The 18,111-nt window shown below is 55.6% G+C and overlaps 1 protein-coding gene across 6 annotated transcripts in view; it reads left to right on the forward strand.

Annotated features, from left to right (window-relative positions):
• CACNA2D2 (calcium voltage-gated channel auxiliary subunit alpha2delta 2) overlaps positions 1-18,111 on the forward strand; it is a 141,293-nt gene that overhangs the window by 20,026 nt on the left and 103,156 nt on the right. For all 6 annotated transcript variants that reach the window (XM_054483281.2, XM_063661952.1, XM_054483282.2 and 3 more), the window contains exon 2: positions 7,388-7,469. In XM_054483281.2, coding sequence (XP_054339256.1) covers positions 7,388-7,469 — 82 coding nt within the window. The remainder of the gene's footprint in view (positions 1-7,387; positions 7,470-18,111) is intronic.

Here is an 18,111-nt window from a genome sequence, read left to right on the forward strand (position 1 = left end):
CCCAGCAGGCTGCTACGAGTAAATATTGGGCTGGACCTGGTGCCCTAATTAATGCCGGATGATGGCTCACCGTTAGTCTGAGGGGGAGGCACAGACTGCTGCCTCCCAGCAGAGCACCAATTAGAAGGAAAAGCTCTTCTCGGCAAAGAAAGGGAAGGGATAGCCCCGTAATTAATAACCTCATGAAGGACCAGAAAGTATCTGGGCAGGGTCCCAAGGCACGCATGGTCGAGGGAGATGGCTTTGGACCCATTCATGCTTTGGCAACACCTGCCCCTCCCCAGCTCCTCAGGGTCTCCAAGGTCCCTGTGCTAACTGGGCTGCCTTGGCTCCTGTGTGCATGGGATGAGTGGGTGAGATGGGGACGGTGCTCCTGGAGGCATCATGTTGCTCATTCTAGGGTCCCTTCAACTGAATCACAAATAGGTTGAAGATGGGCCGGCCTCCCTTGAGTTCTGTGCCTTGGTTTGCCAGCTTGTGAAGTGGTAGGTGGCTAGCTGGGGAGGCTTACTCTATCTTGAATCAGCTGAGCAAGCATGCTTCCCTCTCACTGTGGCCTCAGTGTCCCCTCCATGGTCTTTGTAGTGTGAGGCCAGTGCTGATTTGCCACCACATCTGAAGGCACTGTAATCTCGTGGCCCAGGTGGCCTCTGGGGAGTGAGTGACCTTGGCTAGACTGTTGCCCTCTGCCAGCCCTGTCATCCTTGGGAGGCCCTGCCCTGGGCTTTGAGCCCCCAAAGCTGCTGAAACCTGAGAGTCTTCTCTCTTGCATGGACAAGCAGGAAGGAAGGTCTGGTCACAGGAAACCCTGCCCTTCCCCAGGGCTCCTTGGACAAGGCACCCCACCAGGTCTCTGCTGCATTGGGTCTCTGGGGGCAGTGCAGAGAGGGGCTGCAGCCCACCTGGAGGCCGCAGTCTAAGGAGGAGGCACAACCATCCCACGTTTAGGGAGCTGCAGGCTTGAGGAGGGAGGCTGGACTGTGGTGAGAGCAATCCCACCTTCTGGATGGGCCTAGGTGCCATGAGTGTGTGGGGCAGCCGTCACTGCTAGCATCCCACATGTGGGGCTGTGGTTTCCACTTAGCTCCTCTTTGGGTCCTTGGAGGTGAAAGGAATGGTGAACTTTATCTCCGTTTTCCGAATGTGGAAATGGAAGCCTAACAGGAAAGGTCTAGTTCAAGGTCTTGCAAAAGCCAGGGCTGGATCTAGGCACTCAGTACACTAGGTACTGTACACTCAGTACACTCAGGCACTAGGTATAGAGGGACATCCATCCGAGTGGTCAGAGAGGACTCCCCAGGGAAGGTGGCCCAGGAGATGCCACCATCCTGGAGTGCACCCTTGAGCTTCCTGCTGTTTGCAGCTCGGCGAGGGCCTAGGGGAGGGACCAGCCTTGTTCCAAGCCCTGCTTCAGCTGCTTTCTGAGCTTGGAGTGACTGCTGGGGGAAGCACGCCTTCTCCAGGCTGGGATGGGGGAGTGGCCTGCTTGCCTCTCCGCCCTGTCTTTCCCCGTCAGAAGACTGCAAAGGTGCTGAGGTGGGAGGTAACAGGCCAGTGGAAATAACCAGAATAATTAAGTAGCCCTTTATATTTTATAGTTTTTATTTTTATTTTTTGAGACAGTCTCGCTCTGTCACGACGCTGGAGTACAGCATGGCCTTGGCTCACTGCAGCCTTGACCTCCCAGGCTCAGCGATCCTCCAACCTCAGCCTCCCGGGTAGCTGGGACTACAGGTGTACGATACCACACCCAGATAATTTTTGTATTTTTTGTAGAGACGGGTTTTCACCATGTTGCCCAGCTTGGTCTCAAATTTCTGGGCTCAAGCAAACTGCCCGCCTCGGGCTCCCAAAGTGCTTGGGTTACGGGATGAGCCACCATGCCCAGCCTGCACTTTATTTTAAATTGTTGTCTTCCCCAGAGCTGGGAGAATAATTGGCCAGCCTATCATGAGAGAAGCAAGAGACCTGGGGCCCCGCCATTGCCAAGTTTGCTTCACCGTGCACTTGGCAGCAGTGGCCTTCACTGTGCCTGCTCCCTCACACTCCTCACCTGCCCCAGCCTCATCCTGTCCTGTCATCCAGCCCTCCTGCTTCCCCTGCTGCCCACCCTAGTATCCACCCCTCACTCCCTCACGAAGTGCAGCGGCTGAACTGCCAAGCTGAAGGGAAGGCCACAGACCGATTATAGGTGCCCAGTGGAACAGGGTTGATCCAGACAGGCCATCTGGGAGAGACAGCAGGGCTTTGATGACAAAAAATGCCTGCATGTGAGTGGTGAGAAGGCCCACAGAGGCAGAGCTCGGGTGTTCCGAGCCCCTCGCTCCCTACCAGGCCTTGACCCTTCCAGGGCCTGCCCCTGTCTGCTCTTGAACAGAGCCCCTCCCCCATCCTTTCTCACCCCTCTGCTGGGTCCAGCTGCCCACACCCACCCGTGCCCTCTGAGGGTGAACCTGCTGTGTCACCTGTCTCTGGTTTTTTGATTTGTTTAATTATAGATGAGTTTTCTGCATAATTTATTCCAAAAGCCTGGATTATACTGTACAATTAAATCACATTCTGATCAACAACTTCACATATAAAATTAACAACTGGCAACAGTTTAATCTATGCTGCTGCATCTGCACACGGACTCTTCTCCCTTTTCCCCATCCCCTCCTCCCCCTTACCCCCTTACCCCCCTTCCTCCCCCTTCCCCCCTTCCTCCCCTTCCTCCCCTTCCTCCCCTTCCTCCTCTTCCTCCCCCCTCCCCCCTTCCTCCCCTTCCTCCTCTTCCTCCTCTTCCTCCGCCTTCCTCCCCCTTCCTCCCCGTTCCTCTCCGTTCCAACCCCCTTCCTCTTTACCCTCCCCCTCCCCTGAGCATTTGCAGCTGCCCCTAAGCTGGAAGCCCCCACCTGAATGCGCTGCAGTTTGACATGCGCCCCGCCCCCAGCCTTCTAGCTGGGGTCTCAATGATCCTGTCTGCTAAAGGGGTCCTCAGCTGCAGCTCCTCACCCCATGCACAGATGATGTCACTCCCTTGCCTGATAGTGATAGCCCCTCTCCCTCCCCAACTCCTCTTGGTTTTGAACCATGCCCTGGAAACCAAGGCCTGGCATCCTGCAACACAGTGCCCCCTCCCCACAAGCCTCCCCACCCCCCACACGAGCTATCATAGAAGATGTCCTGAGCCCTCAATAAGTCCTTAGATCTTAGGGGAGGGGCTGTATTGCATGAGCTGCTAGCCCTCAGGGGACTGTCCAGTAAAAACCTGTGGATTTGACCATTAAAAACTATTCAGCTAGTCATTATTACCCCTGTTTATGGATGGAAAAGCTGAGGTTCTGAGGGACAGAACTCTTTGAGGTCACACAGCGGCAGAAGTGCCTTTCCCCTGAGGCTTCCCAAAGGCTACAATGTCCTGGAAAGATGGGGTCATGGAACAGATGGAGTCAGGACAGGTCTGCTTCTCTCTAAGTATGTGACCCTGTACCCATCCTTACCAGGGGCTTCAATTTTCTTGTCTGGGAAATGGAGCCACAATGTGTTCACCTCCCTAGGGCCAGGCACATTGGAGGACGTGACTTGATCCCTAGTCTCTTGTGCCCACACCAGTCATTAAGCCACTGCAGCCCCTAGATGCCTGCATCTCCTCCTGGCCACTCTCCCCTCACTGCCTTGTTAGTTTGGCACTTAGAAGCAATTAGAGATAAGCAGTGTCATCTCAATGAAAAGCATGGAAAATTACAAAGATGTGGGGAGCCAGCAGGTCCACCTCTCTGTTGGGTATGTGGCCTGTGGGCAACATTGTCTGGTCAGGGAGGCATTGGCTGAGCCAGGTACTTGATTCCAAGCAGAGGGAAGTCTGGGCAGGATTTGATCAGCTTACCTTTGACCCAGTGGGGGCAGGGATTCCCATGCATCCGTTGTCTTTCCAAGGTCCCCTCCCTTCTGCTGGAGTGAGTACGATTCCCTGGCCAGGGTTGGACCTGGCTTGGTGGGTGGCTTCTCGTCCACAAGGCAGGAACAGTGCAGGTGCATAGTCAACTCCTGGCCCCTTCAGTGCCTCTGTGTCACCCCTTGGAGCTGGCACTGGGACACTGGCGAAGTCCTAGAACACACAAAGTCACATCTCTGTGACAATGAAATGAATTATTTTCTTTTTGACTCTGAGACACACATATTGCCTCCTAATTGAATTTGATTTAAGTGAATAATCAGAGTAACTTGTTTTCCCTGGCACTGTGCTGATGGGCAATGTGCTAGGGCTTGGGGTCTGCCCAGCAGGTCCAGGATGCCAGGCAAAGGGCCGGAGCCACCTCTAGACCTTGGGAGGACATGTGTGTGGCCTGCTGTGTCATAGCAGGCCAGTTCCTGCAGCCCATAGCAAAGTCTAGAGCTACTCAGCCTCAGGGTGGGAGTAAGGAGACTGTGCGTGAGAGAGAGAGACAAAGAGGGAGGGAGAGCGAGCGTGTATGTCTTGGGGAAGGATTGGACTTTATCCTAAGACTTGGCTCTTCTAAAAATTATTTTAGTGTTGAAATAGCCTTTTTAGATGAAATGATGATGATTATAATAATGTGTTGTCTGAGCAAAATAAAACTTGGCATCCATGTCTCTTCTCCCAATTAATTTTCTTTTACTTAACTGTGAAATCCTAGAAGCAGAGACCTATAGACATACTAGAAGAGTCAGTAGCCTGGGGTGGAATCCGTAATGTGCTGGTGAATGTTTACAATTTGTTCTCCAGGGGAAAAAACATGGTTTCTAGCACTTGCCAGTTCCTGTGGTGTAAATATTCCCACCATGACCTATTTCAAGCTCCTCAGGTGATGGCACCCAATGCAGAGTTGGGAAGAGGTGCACAGAATCAGCTTTTGTGAGTCAGCTTTTGTGACTCCAGCACGCTTCTAGGGCAAGTCCTGTGTTCACTACTTCCTGGATAGGTGACCTTGGACAGGTCAGTTGAACCCGCTGTGCCTCAGTTTCCTTATCTGTAAGGTGGGATGATAATGTTTGCTTCTTTGTGAGGACTGAAGCGAGAAAGGAGGTGACATGCTGGCACTGCACCTTGTACGTAGTGGATGCCCTCGCACATATGAGTCCCAGGAAGGATTGATTGGCATTTTGTCCTCTACACCAGTGAGTGGCTGAGGTCAGGGCAGAGCTAATGGTTCCCTTCAGGGATCAGATCCTTGCTCTGCCCATTTGTCTGCCCCCTGCCTGGCTAACTGTGATAGCCCATCCCAACATTAGCCCCCAGGGCTCCATCACAGGAGCACAAAGGAGCCATCCGCTATGTTGTCCACCCACAACCAGGCCCCGGTGGACAGGGGCCAGGGGTCATGCAGGCTGTCAATTTTCTGCTGCCCTTTGCCCTCCCCAGGCTGGTGGCTGAGGCCTGCTTGCCCTTCTTAGCCCAGCCTGCAGCCTGGCCTCCACCCGCACTCAGGGTTAGATTTTCCCCTGTGGTGGGGAGCGGAGGAGGGAATCCGACTGTGGCTCAGCCAGCAACAAGCCGAAGCTAATACCTCTTTCTTTTGATGTTGATTTTTTTTTTTCCATCATGGTCCTGACATTCAGCTTGGCAAATTGCAATTAGTGATCTGCCTGCCTCCTTCTCCGAGTTCCCATGCCAACCGACCCAGGCACATACAGTGGCATGGGCCCAGCCCCCTAGTCACAGGCCTGAGTGGAGGAGGCAGGGCAGGAGGCCAGGTAGAGGCCTGGGCTCTTCTGATCCATGGAGCCAGAACGGTCCTGGCCCAAGTGACACTGGAGGAGGCAGCAGGCCCAGGGAGTTGGGGCCAGATGCAATCTCCTGTACCCCATGGCTCCCAGGGTACCTCCAGAGGCTGGGGGGCTGGCATCACCCTGCCCCTACTGTACCCTGTGGGCTGTGTTTGACCCATGGCTTATTTAAATCTTCATGGTAACTTTTTTGTGCGCCCTTGCTGGAAAGGTCTTGGTCTGTAAAATGGGAGCACGTCAAGTGGGATGGAGAAGTTGAGATACCTTTTCAAATGCATGAGGGCAAAGAGCACCTTTGTGGTTCTGTGTGATTCTCTCTAGCTGGCCTCTGGCAAGGTCTAGTGTGGTTTTGCTTGCCTGATCTGGCTCTGCTTAAGGGAGTGGGTCATGCATCTGAACCCAGGCAAGGCCTTGCCCCAGACTCCTTCCCTCTTCCAGGTTGTGGGTCTGAGAATAGAGGGCCATGTGACCAACTGTCCATCCTGTCCACTCATAAAGATCCCCATGCAGCGCACACCCTTGATTTACCTATTCTCATGTGTTCTTATAACACCCTGAAAGGTGGCCCCAAATTATCCCCATATTCCAGAGAAGGAAGCTGAGATGCAAACGGGTTAAAACAATCCCAGGGTGGGCCGGGCGCGGTGGCTCATGCCTATAATCCCAGCACTTTGAGAGGCCGAGACGGGCGGATCACAAGGTCAGGAGATCGAGACCATCCTGGCTAACACAGTGAAACCCCATCTCTATTAAAAATAGAAAAAATTAGCCAGGCGTGGTGGCAGGCGCCTGTAGTCCCAGCTACTCGGGAGGCTGAGGTGGGAGAATGGCGTGAACCCAGGAGGCGGAGCTTGCAGTGAGCAGAGATCGCACCACTGCACTGCAGCCTGGGCGACAGATCGAGACTCCGTCTCAAAAAAAAAAAAAAAAAAAGAAACAGAAAACAATCCTAGGGTGGTACCAGTGTGAGGGAGACCTGCTCAGGATGTGGCTCAGGTGGATTGTGAGGCAGGATGGTCTGCAGTGGACTCCTGAGTGGGTGGTTCCTGCTGGACATCCAGCAATGATCCTCGGGTAAGCGTCTGTCTACCAGGGTGTTGGATAGGCAAGGGCTGCCTAATCTGGAACTCTCCACGTCCACTGCTCAGGTGAGACCTAGAGGGGCAGGGACCTGCCCAGTTACACAATGACTTGGTGACAGCAGCGTTCCCTCCCCTTCCCTAGGCCCCACCTGGCCTTGGGAACAGGAGGCTCCAAGATCCAGCAGACCTCACTCCCTGAGGCTCCCTCATGTCTCCCTCCTCCCTGGTGTCCAGAAGTCCCCAAGTTCAGAGCAGCTACATCAAGGGCTGGCTCTTCACAATGAAAAGTAGCCTCACTGCAGGCTTCTCCGAGCCGCTGAGCTCCCTCAGCACATCCACAATGCAATCCTCTCTCCTCCCCGCCACCCCACAGTGCATGAGGAGCACCTGGGCCACCGGGTCTGGACTTCAAAGGGGAATCGCAGGTGCTTGCTGGTTCCTTGCTGTGGGTCCTCCTCTAGTGAAAATTGGGGTGTGAGTAGATAGCTGCCCCCAGTGCCCCCAGGTTGGCTGGGGAGGGGCTGTGCAGCTCTGGGCGGGCCCTCCTGACACCTCTCTCCTCTCTCTGCATACAGGATGCAGCACTGGGCCCGGCGTCTGGAGCAGGAGGTCGACGGCGTGATGCGGATTTTTGGAGGCGTCCAGCAGCTCCGTGAGGTGAGCCCGGTGCCACTTGCTGTCTCTTCGGGGACCCTCTTCCAAGGGGAGGGGAAAAGCTTCTGAAATAAGGAGTGAGGAAGATTTGGTTTAATGGAGGTCCTGGTGTGGTGGGACCTGATGGGCCCATGGGGGCAGGTGGGACATGACTGGATGGGCAGCACTCCTCTGGGGCCTGGCCTGCTCTTCCTGAGGCAACGATCAGAGCCACCACCCGGCTTGGACGATGACCCTGTTGCTGAAAGGGATTTGGAGCTTTTTGGGCTTTCAGGAGGGAGAGGTCTGTGTCTGAGGCACACCTTGGGTGGGAGCCCAGGCCCAGGAGGGGTCAGTGGATGCGGGGGTGCACAGGAGCTGAAGGGATCCAGGAAACAATGGGATGGCTGGTCCACTCCAGCCTGAAAGCGGTGCTTCAGGTGCTGTAGCAGGAGACAGTGGAAATCCCATGCCTGGCGGGATGAGGGATCAAGGTGTGAGAGGGGTGATTGATTAGGCACCAGCCACCACATCCATCCTGGGAGATTATGTTAATGTTTGAAATAGTGATGTGAAGAGCAGGCCATCCGTCACCCCCGGAAGCTGCAAAATGTGCTGCTGTCAGGCCCCAGGCTCCTGAGCCATTGCTCTCTATGTGGAGATGCGGAGGCTGGGAGGGCCGAGCTCTTGGAGTGATGGAGCTGCGACTCCCGGAGTACGTGCAGTCTTTGAGGATCTTGTTGCCGGGGGCCTGGGCCAGGAGGCACTGACCAGAACTGAGCAGGGGATTAAATGGGGGTCTCCCACTGAGAGTTGGCCTGGGAACAGCAGAGTAAGCCGACCTACTGTTGCTGGTTCAGTCGGGAGTCCAGGTCCAGGGTTTGGGGATTATATACCCACTGTGTTCCTGTTGTCCCTGTTGGTCAGGGCCAGGGTCAGCAGATGTAACCTCGGTGGGGCAGGGACCGTGGGGGTTGTCCTCAATCCCTTCCTCGTGCTTAGCTTATAGCTGGTGTCCAGGAAGTGGGGGTGGCAGCCAGTGTGTTGACATTGGGTGTGAATGTAGGACCTCTGGCACAGGCTGGGGCTGGTCATGGGTGGCTAAGGACATGGCAACGCCTTGGGAAGGGAAAGTCCAGGTCTGGAGGTCTATGTCCTCCCTGCCAGTGGCCCAGCGACACTAAACACCCCTTTCCTGGTTGCTGGGGTTGGATCTCAGCAGCCTCCATCACACTCTCTTCCTGTGAACTCTCAATGACTCAGCCACACTTGGAGGCCGGCAGAGCTTTCCAGAGAAAGTGCTGTAGGAAAAGCTGTTCCGGAACAGGAGTCAATTTAGGCTCAGGAATAGCACCCAGCACTAACCAGGCTCCAAGTAGCCACTGCCAAGGATAACTGTGTGGGCTAATGAAGGAATGATAGCTCCCTGATGTGTGCAGCCAGCACCTTTCCAAGTTTCATATCAGGACATAAGCTATACCCCATATCAGGAGTTAACTGTACTCCTCCAGTCAATAATCCTTCATGCCTCAAACCTTTAGCTTGAAGATGTTGTTTATTTTATACTCACGGGCAACTCAGGCTCTGAATGTCTGGCAATGAGAAAATAATGTTCATACGTCATGGCTGAGGTCTGTCTGGACCAGTGAGCTTGCTAGATTGTGAGAACCAGAGATGGAATCCCAGCTCAGCATACCATCCTGTGCCTCTGGGTGAGCCCTGGATCCTCTCTGATCCTCATTCTTGACCCATACACGGCTGGAAAGTCTGACTGGAGGATGAAGTGGTGAAAACAGCAATGGACAGGCTGATACAGATACGCCCCTGTTTTGGAAATCAAATTTGAATTTCCCTCATTGATCATTTTCACTCCCAGGGATAATTTCCCTTCCTTTCTAATGGGACTTGAGAGATTCCAGATGCTTTCATCAGTGAGCCTGTCTCCCCCAGCCTCTCCCTCCCAGCAGTCACCAAGGTGGTCATGCTGCTGGCTTGTAGCAGAGCTGGGGCATGGACCCAGGGCTCCTGACTCCTGTTCCAACGTGCAGCTCCGGCTCTGGCTCCACTTCCCCTCTTGGGAGGGTGGACAAGATGAGCCTGGGGCAGTAAGGAGCTGGGCCAGAGCAGGGCCGTGCTCAGCATGGCAGGCAGGCAGGCAGAGAAGTGCTGACCTGGCGTCCCCGGCTCCTCCTGGCACTCTGGTGGAGTGTCTCTGCCTGCCAATGGCTGCCAGCGCTCCAGAGGCTCTCCGTCCTGCTCTAGTTTTCTTCATCTGCTTCTTCAGCCTCTTACTTCCTGCCAACAGCTCTGGGGCTGTTTCTTGGCACGGGGCACTCTGGTGAGGTGGGCGTGGGGGTTGGGGGTTGAGGTGTAGAGTTCTAGAGGAAGAGGGCAACCCTGTGGGAGCAGGAGGAGCCAACCAGTTTGCTCCCTAGCCCTCCACAACTCACCCCGACCCCGACTGAGCCACCATTGCTCTCCAAATGCACACGAAGATGGTCCATGTACCCAGCCCATACCTGGCTCTGATAGGTCAGGAGGATGCTTGGAGAAAAGCCCTGACCCAGCTGTGATACTGCTGCAGACCCTGGCACCAGCTCTGCCAAGCTGACAGCCTTGGCCCCCAGTGGGGCTGCCCCTCCTCAGCCCTCCTTGAGCTGATTCTGAGTTGCCCCCAAACAGCTGGGGTGATCTGGCATCCAGGCCCCTTGGCCTTCTTCCCCTCAAAGGCTGCCCAGCCTACGTGCCCCCATCCTAGAGGCTGCCCCACTCCCAGTAGCTTGGAGCCATGAGGGCTGGCAGCTGCCAGAGTGCAGAAACTGCAGACAGGAGCGTTTGGGAATGTTTTCCTTGCCTTGGCACTTTCCTCCTCCTGACCTCACCATAACCCCCATGAGGGCATGGCTGGGTGCAGACTGGCCCATTTGCAGGTTGAAACTGTGGCATACCTCTGTGGCATGTGGGCACTCCCTGTGAAGACCCCATCTCATTTCCTCATCTAACATCGCAGCTAGTGCATAGCTGGAGCTCTCCTTGTGGCCTGGTGCTTACGTATTGTCCCCACCCCCACGCTTGGCCAGACAGCCTGAGTCGCATCCTCCTGGGTTCCCCAGCCCAACTCCCCCAACCCGTGGCCCACTCTTGCCCTCAATAGGCCACAAAAGTATAGACCCTACTGTGGTCTCCCCCTGCAGAGCCCCTAGGGCCTGAGCAAGGTCTCTGGAGCCCCTTTTCTACCCTCCCACTTCAGCACCATATTGTCCCATCCTGGGGGAGAACAGAGTGCATATGCTTGGGCTCTGAGCTCATTTACATAATGAGGTTGATCAGGATGAATAATTCATCAGGTGCCTCGGGGTGCATGGGGAATGGGGGTGGGAAGGATGTGGAGCTGGGACAGGTCTCCCCTCTCTGAAGCCCAGGTCACTCTGATGGGTACAGCCAGGAACCTGCCCTCTTCTGGCTAGGTGTCTAGGGTCCGGGGGGAGCAACGCTGGGAACCTGGTGGGAAGGCAAAGCAGGAGAGATTATAGTCAGACATAATGAAGAATCAGTTGGCTCCTGAGGCATGCCAGCCCCAGGATGCGTTCCTGACCTAGACAGGAGAGACAGGAGGACCTTCCTTGGAGGATCTCTATAGAAGGAGGGAAGCTACTCTGCCTGGGGTCGGGGCTGAGGCTAGAGCTGCCCGGTCAGAGCTGGGCTAGAAGCAGGAACCCGAGACAACCATGTTTGGAGGCCACAGGCTACCCTCTGGGAAGGCTCAAGCCAATTCTGGACCCATGGAAGCCTTTCCCAGTCCTCATCAACCTCTCATAGCTTGCCTGCTGGTCAGGGCAGAAATGGCGTACGGCGTGACCCACGTCCTGCCTGCCTTAACCCCATGATGGCCTTAGCCCAGCTACATGCTGCTAGTTATTCCTGTGATCCTATCATACAAATGGGGAAACCGAGGTCCTGGCTGCTGTCTCCACCAGCCAGTCTCATAATGGATCCCTGGCAGGCCAGCCCTGAGTGGTGGCAGGGGAGCTGTCTAGCAGAGGAGCTACCCGGGGCCGCCCCTCCCCCAGACTGCTGAGCCTGCGTTCATAGAGAACGGGACCCCAGGACTTGGAAATCCCCAACCTGAGTCTTTTGTTCCCCTCCCACTTCTGTGCTTCTCTGGACAGTCATGGTGATTCAGGTCAATGGTGTCTGTGTGTCTCCATTTCTTATGGGTAGCCAGGAATGGCATTTTCCAACCAGTGACAGCGGCACAGTCCTACTCCATCTACTCCATCTTCTCTGCCCCCAGCCATCTCTGTGCCCCGTCTGCTGGGCACTCCTCAGGAATGTGTAATTAATATTTGTGGAGTACTACATCTGGAGCTGGCTCCCGGCACTGACCAAAGTCTGGCCATGACCAGGGCCCCTTTCCCGAGGGGCTCAGGTAGGTGGGACAGGGCCCCTCTGCAGGTGCCTTTGAGACAGGCCTCCCCCTGTCCCCTTCCACCCTCCACCTCAGCCAGCACCACCAACATCTGAAACACATGCACACTCACACACTGACTCTGGGGGTGCTGGCTGAGGCTGAGCTCTTTTCCCATCTAGGGAGGGTACACTCTGGCCGGGTGCCCTCTGGGCTTCCAAAGTGGGATTAGCAGTGCCCACAAGTGCCAGGGAACCTCAGAACCTTAGAGGGGCTGGAGCAGAAGAGGAAGAAGGAAGTTGGTGGGGAGGGGCGCCCAGAGGGCCAGGCAAGAGGAGCACAAGAAGCTGTCCCCCCTAGACCCCACAGAAGGTCCTCTCACCAGAGCACTGTGGTTAACATGTGCCCCCAGGAGACAGGCATGCAGCTCCTTGGCCAGGTCCCCCACTGGCACAGGCTGTCACACTGACGCACTGAGAGTCAGGTGAGGGGTGGCAAGCACGGCACAGCCCCTCTGCAGGGCTCCTGCAGCCTTGAAGCCAGCATCTCCGGGCTCTGCACTTGCTCATCGCACAGCCTCCACCCCTCTACCCAGCCACCTCCTGGTGAGGCCCAGCGGCGCCCTCATCTCCTGGTGTAGATGATAGAGATGTGGGGTGCATCAGGGTGGGGGGCGATGGGGAAGCGCGGGTGTGAAATATGCCGCTGGATAGGGATTGCTGTCGCTTGCCTCCCTAAAAACCCACATATATTATTCTTTAATGGAAAGTTAATTGTCTTATTATTCCCTCCATATGGTCCTCTTGCTTGGCACCCAGCGGGGATGCGTGGGGCTAAAGGGGGGGCTCCCGGGAGGGCGTCTGAGACGTGGTGAGGCTGCTGCTGGAGCATAATTGGGTAGAGAGAGGCAGATGCACAGGAGCCTGACCAAAGCCCTGCCTAGACCCCCTCTGTGTCCCCCCAACCTGGCTTGCTCTCTGCCTCTTTCCTTCCCGGGCCCTGACCTGGGGGCAGCCTCTTCTGGTACCTTCTCCCCCGCCCACTGTAAAGTCTGGGAATGTTCTCTCCTGAGCACTGTGTGGGGAGACACAGGATTGGATGGGGAGTGGCTGTTGCCATCCTGACCGCCCCCCCGCCCCCTCCCCCTGTATACACACACACTCTGTTGCTGGCAAGAGAAAATTCAATTTTTGAGAAGCTTTTCTAAAGCTATTTCATCCATGGCAGGCATCTGGCCTGGGCCAGCTGACTGGCTTAGGTCGCCCATATCCTTCCACACGCCCTCATCAGAGAGGGGCTGTGTGGGCACGGGGACTGTCCTGGGATACCTGCCCCAGGGACCCTGGCTCATGTTGGCCACCCCTTCTGTGGCACCAGCCACCTGGAGCCTCCCCCACCCCAGTGGCTCCTCCAGGCTGCTGAGGCTGGGCCAGGTATGGGTTCCCTTCTCAGTCCCTTGTTCCCTGTCAGGCCTCCTCTCCTTCTGCCCCCTGGAATGAGGATATTGTATCAGAACAGCCTAGACAAGGTAGAGATGCAGTGGCAGGAAGGCCCCAGAGAGGCCTGGCTGCACATGGGCCCCTGGCTCCTAGAGTCCTGGCAGGGCAGGGCTGGGGCAGGGAACCCTGCTCCGAGGCTTCTGGGATTCCAAGTAGCCTCAGCAGGGAGTTGCCCCCCAGGTTTCTGTGGAGGCCATGGGCACAGAGGGGCAGGTCTGTGGGAGCAGCATCTCTGGGTGGGATCAGCTGGTGGTGCAGTCATGGAGAGGGGCCCCCAGCTTCCAGCTTGTGCCAACAGGTCACTAGAGGGCACTTCGAAGATCAGTTCCCAGGGGATGGGGAACAGCTTGGAGTGGGAGAGAAGCGGTAGGAAAAGCTGTGCCTTCTGAAGGTAGGACCTGCCTGTGGTCCCACAGCTAAGGCCAAGCTGGATTTGGATTTGAACCTAGGGCCTGTGCCAGGGGCAGCAGCTGGATGGTGGGAGGTGGTGAAAGGATGAAGCAGACAGGAAGGGCAGGCACTGTGGGACCCGGGACATGTTGTCCTGCCTCTCTGAGCCTTGGTTCCCTCACCTGGGAAATGGGGATCCAAGCAGTACTGTCTCACGGGGTACGTGAAGATCTCAGGGGAGCAGGAGCAAGGAACGGCTGCAGACCTAGCCCTGCATAAGTGTGGAGTGCCTTTGTCCCACCCCCACCCCCACAACTGCTGTCAATTGCCTGCCCTTCCAGAGGTTGATCACAGTTTAGAAAAGTTCACATGCCCAAGGTGTGCTTTCTGCTTGATTCAGTCCAGGGGTTTAGAAACTGGTCCCTTCATCTCTGTTGATCATGACATCTTTTAGGGACATCTCGCTAAGAGAGGCACAAAGGTCACCAAGCTGCTGGGGCAGAGCCTGAAAAAATAGGGCCTGTGGACCAGGGAAGGGTAGGTGATTTCTTTGGCTAGAAATCCAGGGAGCTAGCTGCAGAGATGCTGTTGGGGAGGAGATGGGCAGAGACAAAAGGAAGGGCCCCTATACCCCTGAAGACTGTGAGTCAGTTTCTCCAATCAGTCAACAAGTTGACACCTTGTCTCTCAGGCCCCATGGGCTTAAAGAAGGGGATGGACAGCTGGGCATGGTGGCTCATGCCTGTAATCCCAGCACTTTGGGAGCCTGAGGCGGGCAGATCACTTGAGGCCAGGAGTTCCAGACCAGCCTGGCCAACATAGCAAAACCCCGTCTCTACTAAAAATAGAAAAACTTGCTAGGCATGGTGGTGCATGCCTGTAATCCCAGCTATTTGGGATGCTGAGGCAGGAAAATTGCTTGAACTTGGGAGGTGGAGGTTGCAGTGAGCCGAGATCACTCCACTGCACTCCACCCTGGGCAACAGAGTAAGATTCTGTCTCAAAAAAAAAAAAAAAAGAGAAGGGGATGGAATGGAGTAGGGAGTCATACAAAGCCATCCAACTCTGCCAACTCTGACCTGTGCCTAGATGTTGGCGTTGGGAATGGGGAAGTTAGTGCATAAGAAAATAGAGTGGCTGAGGCCAGAGCTGAGGATCAGGGGTTCTTGAGGGTGGAATCTCTCAGGATCTCTGGAAGGTTCTCTGCCTGGGTTCTCTGTCCCTCAGTTTAAGGAAGAGACAATCTCAATGGCCATGAGCAGAACCTCCCTAGGCAGACAGCACTGCTCTGCTTGGAAGATTTTAGTCGCTAACACTTGGCTTTGCTGCAGGGCCCTTCCCTGAAGTGAGGGCCGCTCAATCCTTCCATCTTGGGGATCAGCAAGGTTTGTCTGTGAAACTTTCCTAAAGCCCTACACACACACACACACACACACACACACACACACACACACACACACACACACACACACACACACACACACACACACACACACACACACACACACACACACACACACACACACACACACAATTCTGATGAACTTGCTGGTTCTCTTCAGAGGTCCCTAGGGAGGCTGGCCTGACAGCAGGACAGTGGGAGATCGGCTCGAACTCAGCCCTTGAATCTTGTTGAAGAGTAGCCAGGGTCTGCTGTCACCCCAACTGGCCTATGCACTCATCTCTGAAAAGGGACAGAGCTGCCATGTCCAGAGCCGGAGGCTGGTCTGGATGTTCGAGGGTGGGAGATGGGAGTTGGGGATGGAGGGCCAAATGGGTTTCATGCTCGGCCCCCCGGGGACAGTTGACCCAATCTGCATTCCTCCCCCATCCTTCACTCCCTTCCGTTGCTGGATCAGTGGCAGCCACGGGGACACTTGCCTCAGATTCATGGAGCCCCAAGCACTTAGCGGAGGCAGAGAAGTAATTGGTTCTGACAAACCACAGCCGGCCCCAGGGGCGGCAGGAGCAGCATTCCCCACAACCAGACAGGAGATGGAGGCTCAGCATGGCCTCTCTCCACCTTCTCTGAGTGTGGCTGCCCTCACCTTGTAAGCGGAGATTTTATGTTTGGAGAAAGTTACGGAGCCATAAACCTTTTCTTATATCTGTCTCCCAGCCTTGGGACCTGACAGTTCTGAACAGAGGCTGGCCTGCTCCATGGAGAGGGGGAGAGACTGAGGCAAGGGTTGGCTCCTGGGCAGACCCCCTCCTTGTCTATCTTTGGGTTCTCCTAAAGCAGGGAACCAAGTGACCGACCCTTGGAGCTTGAGGGCCTGACCTCAGTATGCAAGGGTGTGCAATCTGGATGGAGAGGCAGGCTATGCACACACGCAGGCGGGCAGGTGTGTACATATGCCTGTGGGGTACACATGTCCATAGGTGCCCACAAGGCTGACATGGAGGAGGTGCCCAGGTAGTAACTATTCAGTAGATGGAGAAGCAAAGCGGCAGGCCTCTGAGGACTGAAAAGGGACAGATCCGGGCTCTGACTGTCCCATTCGGCCTTGGGAACCATCCGCCCCCATGGAGAAACTGAGACTAGTGCATCAGGGTTGACTAAGCCTTGATGCCAGATGCCCTAGGAGATGCAGCAGGCATGGGGCATCTGCCAGGACTCAGCCCCACATAGATGATCCCTGGATTGCTCTTTGTGAGGGTATGGAGGGCCCAGCAGCAGTGGAGAGGAGCTGGATGTGAGAGTGTGCTGGCTACCCAGATATTGGTCTGGGGCCAGGGAGGCTGGCCATTCCTAGAATGACTTGAAGGCTTGGCCCAGGTGTGCGGCACCAGGCCGGGGTAGCAAGGAGCCTTTCTCAGGCCTTTGGGTTTCCTCCCCTTCACTCTCACTAGACCACTCAGCTTCTTCAAGTCCACTTGCCACTCTCCTCACTCCCCCCACCCCCTTACAGGCCTCTTCCCAGGTTTAAACCCAGCCCACAGCTCCCCTCCTCCAGGAATCCCTCCAGATCAATGCTGAGGCCAGTGGTGTCTGATACTTGCTGCTGCCTTCAGCTTTTGCATCTTTCGGGTACAGACAGAAGATGGGGGTTGCCAGGAATCTCTGGCAGGCCCAATCCAGTGTTCCCATCAAATGGGGTTTGGAGACCATGGCCAGAAGGGAGGGTCACGTCCAGGCTTTCCAGGAGTCCACCTGAGCGCAGGCGGTCAGAGTGGGAAGGCAGCTAGCCCTGGTGATTCTTGGTCCCGTGATCCACTGTAGACACAGTTCCTGACCTGCTGAGGCTCGTATGAGGTGGAACATGGGCTGATCACGGTGCATGAGAGATGTGTGATGCTGCATGGGGAATGTGAGCACACATGCCTGCACATGGAGAAGAGAACAAGTGAACCCCTGTGTGTCAGTGCTGTAAGTAACATGTGAGCGTTTGTGTGTCCATAGATGGGAGTGGTCATAGAAGGTGAGCATGTGCATGTGTGTGTGCACAAATGTGCAGTTCTGAGTGCTGCCTGTGGAGGTGTGAGCAGGCACACATTAGGGTAGGGTGGGACTGTGAGGAGGCAAGTGTGGAATGCTCTGTCACCCAAGCAGGCGAGAACTGCTTAGCTGATTAATTAGCAAAGCTGAGAAATCTCAATTGTGGGTGAGGAACACACACACACACACATGCGCACACACATACACACACACTTCCCCCATGGATGGTGAGCATCCCCCCAGTCACTCTGCCTGACACTGCTCAGCAGCCCTGCGTGGAGGCAGGCTGCCAGGTGGTTGGGGGTGCATCCTGGGGTGGGGCTGGACCAAACATCCATACTGTGGAGATCACAGGCCTTGTGCAAGGCAGTTCTCATCCCTAATCCAGTGCTCACAGAGGCTGGTGGTGAGGCCACCTAGGACCTTGTCCCCATTTCACAGATGAGAGAGCTGTGGTTGGTAAGGAGCAAGGAGCCAGAGCCTCATTTCCAGGTCCCGGGCCTCCTGGGGAGTGGGGGCATCCTCCAGAGTTTGCAGGCATGGTCAGGTGATTGATTCTCCAGTACACTTGGATCCACTGAAGAGTTACCTTCCAAAGGCAGGGGGACCTGTCTTGGTTCCTTTGGGCTTAGAGAAGAGCTAGTGTCCACCAGGGAGCTTTCTACAGTACAAGACAAACCACTCCCACTTACAACCCCTAGATGCTTGTCACAATCCAGTTTCCTCTGCATGTCTTGCAGGCAGGCCAGGGAGGCCTCATCCTCTAGAAGCCTTCTTAACACCTTCCTTCACCTGACCCTAGAAAGTGAGGGTCCCCAATGCTCCTCACCTCCCATAGCCCTGTACGCCTCCCCATCAGCATGAATCGCTGTGATTGCAGCTGCCCGTTTCATGTTCGTCATTTGGGCACAGTTCCTGGGACACTGATGG

Source organism: Pongo pygmaeus, chromosome 2, assembly GCF_028885625.2.
Source record: "Pongo pygmaeus isolate AG05252 chromosome 2, NHGRI_mPonPyg2-v2.0_pri, whole genome shotgun sequence".
NCBI lineage: Eukaryota > Metazoa > Chordata > Mammalia > Primates > Hominidae > Pongo > Pongo pygmaeus.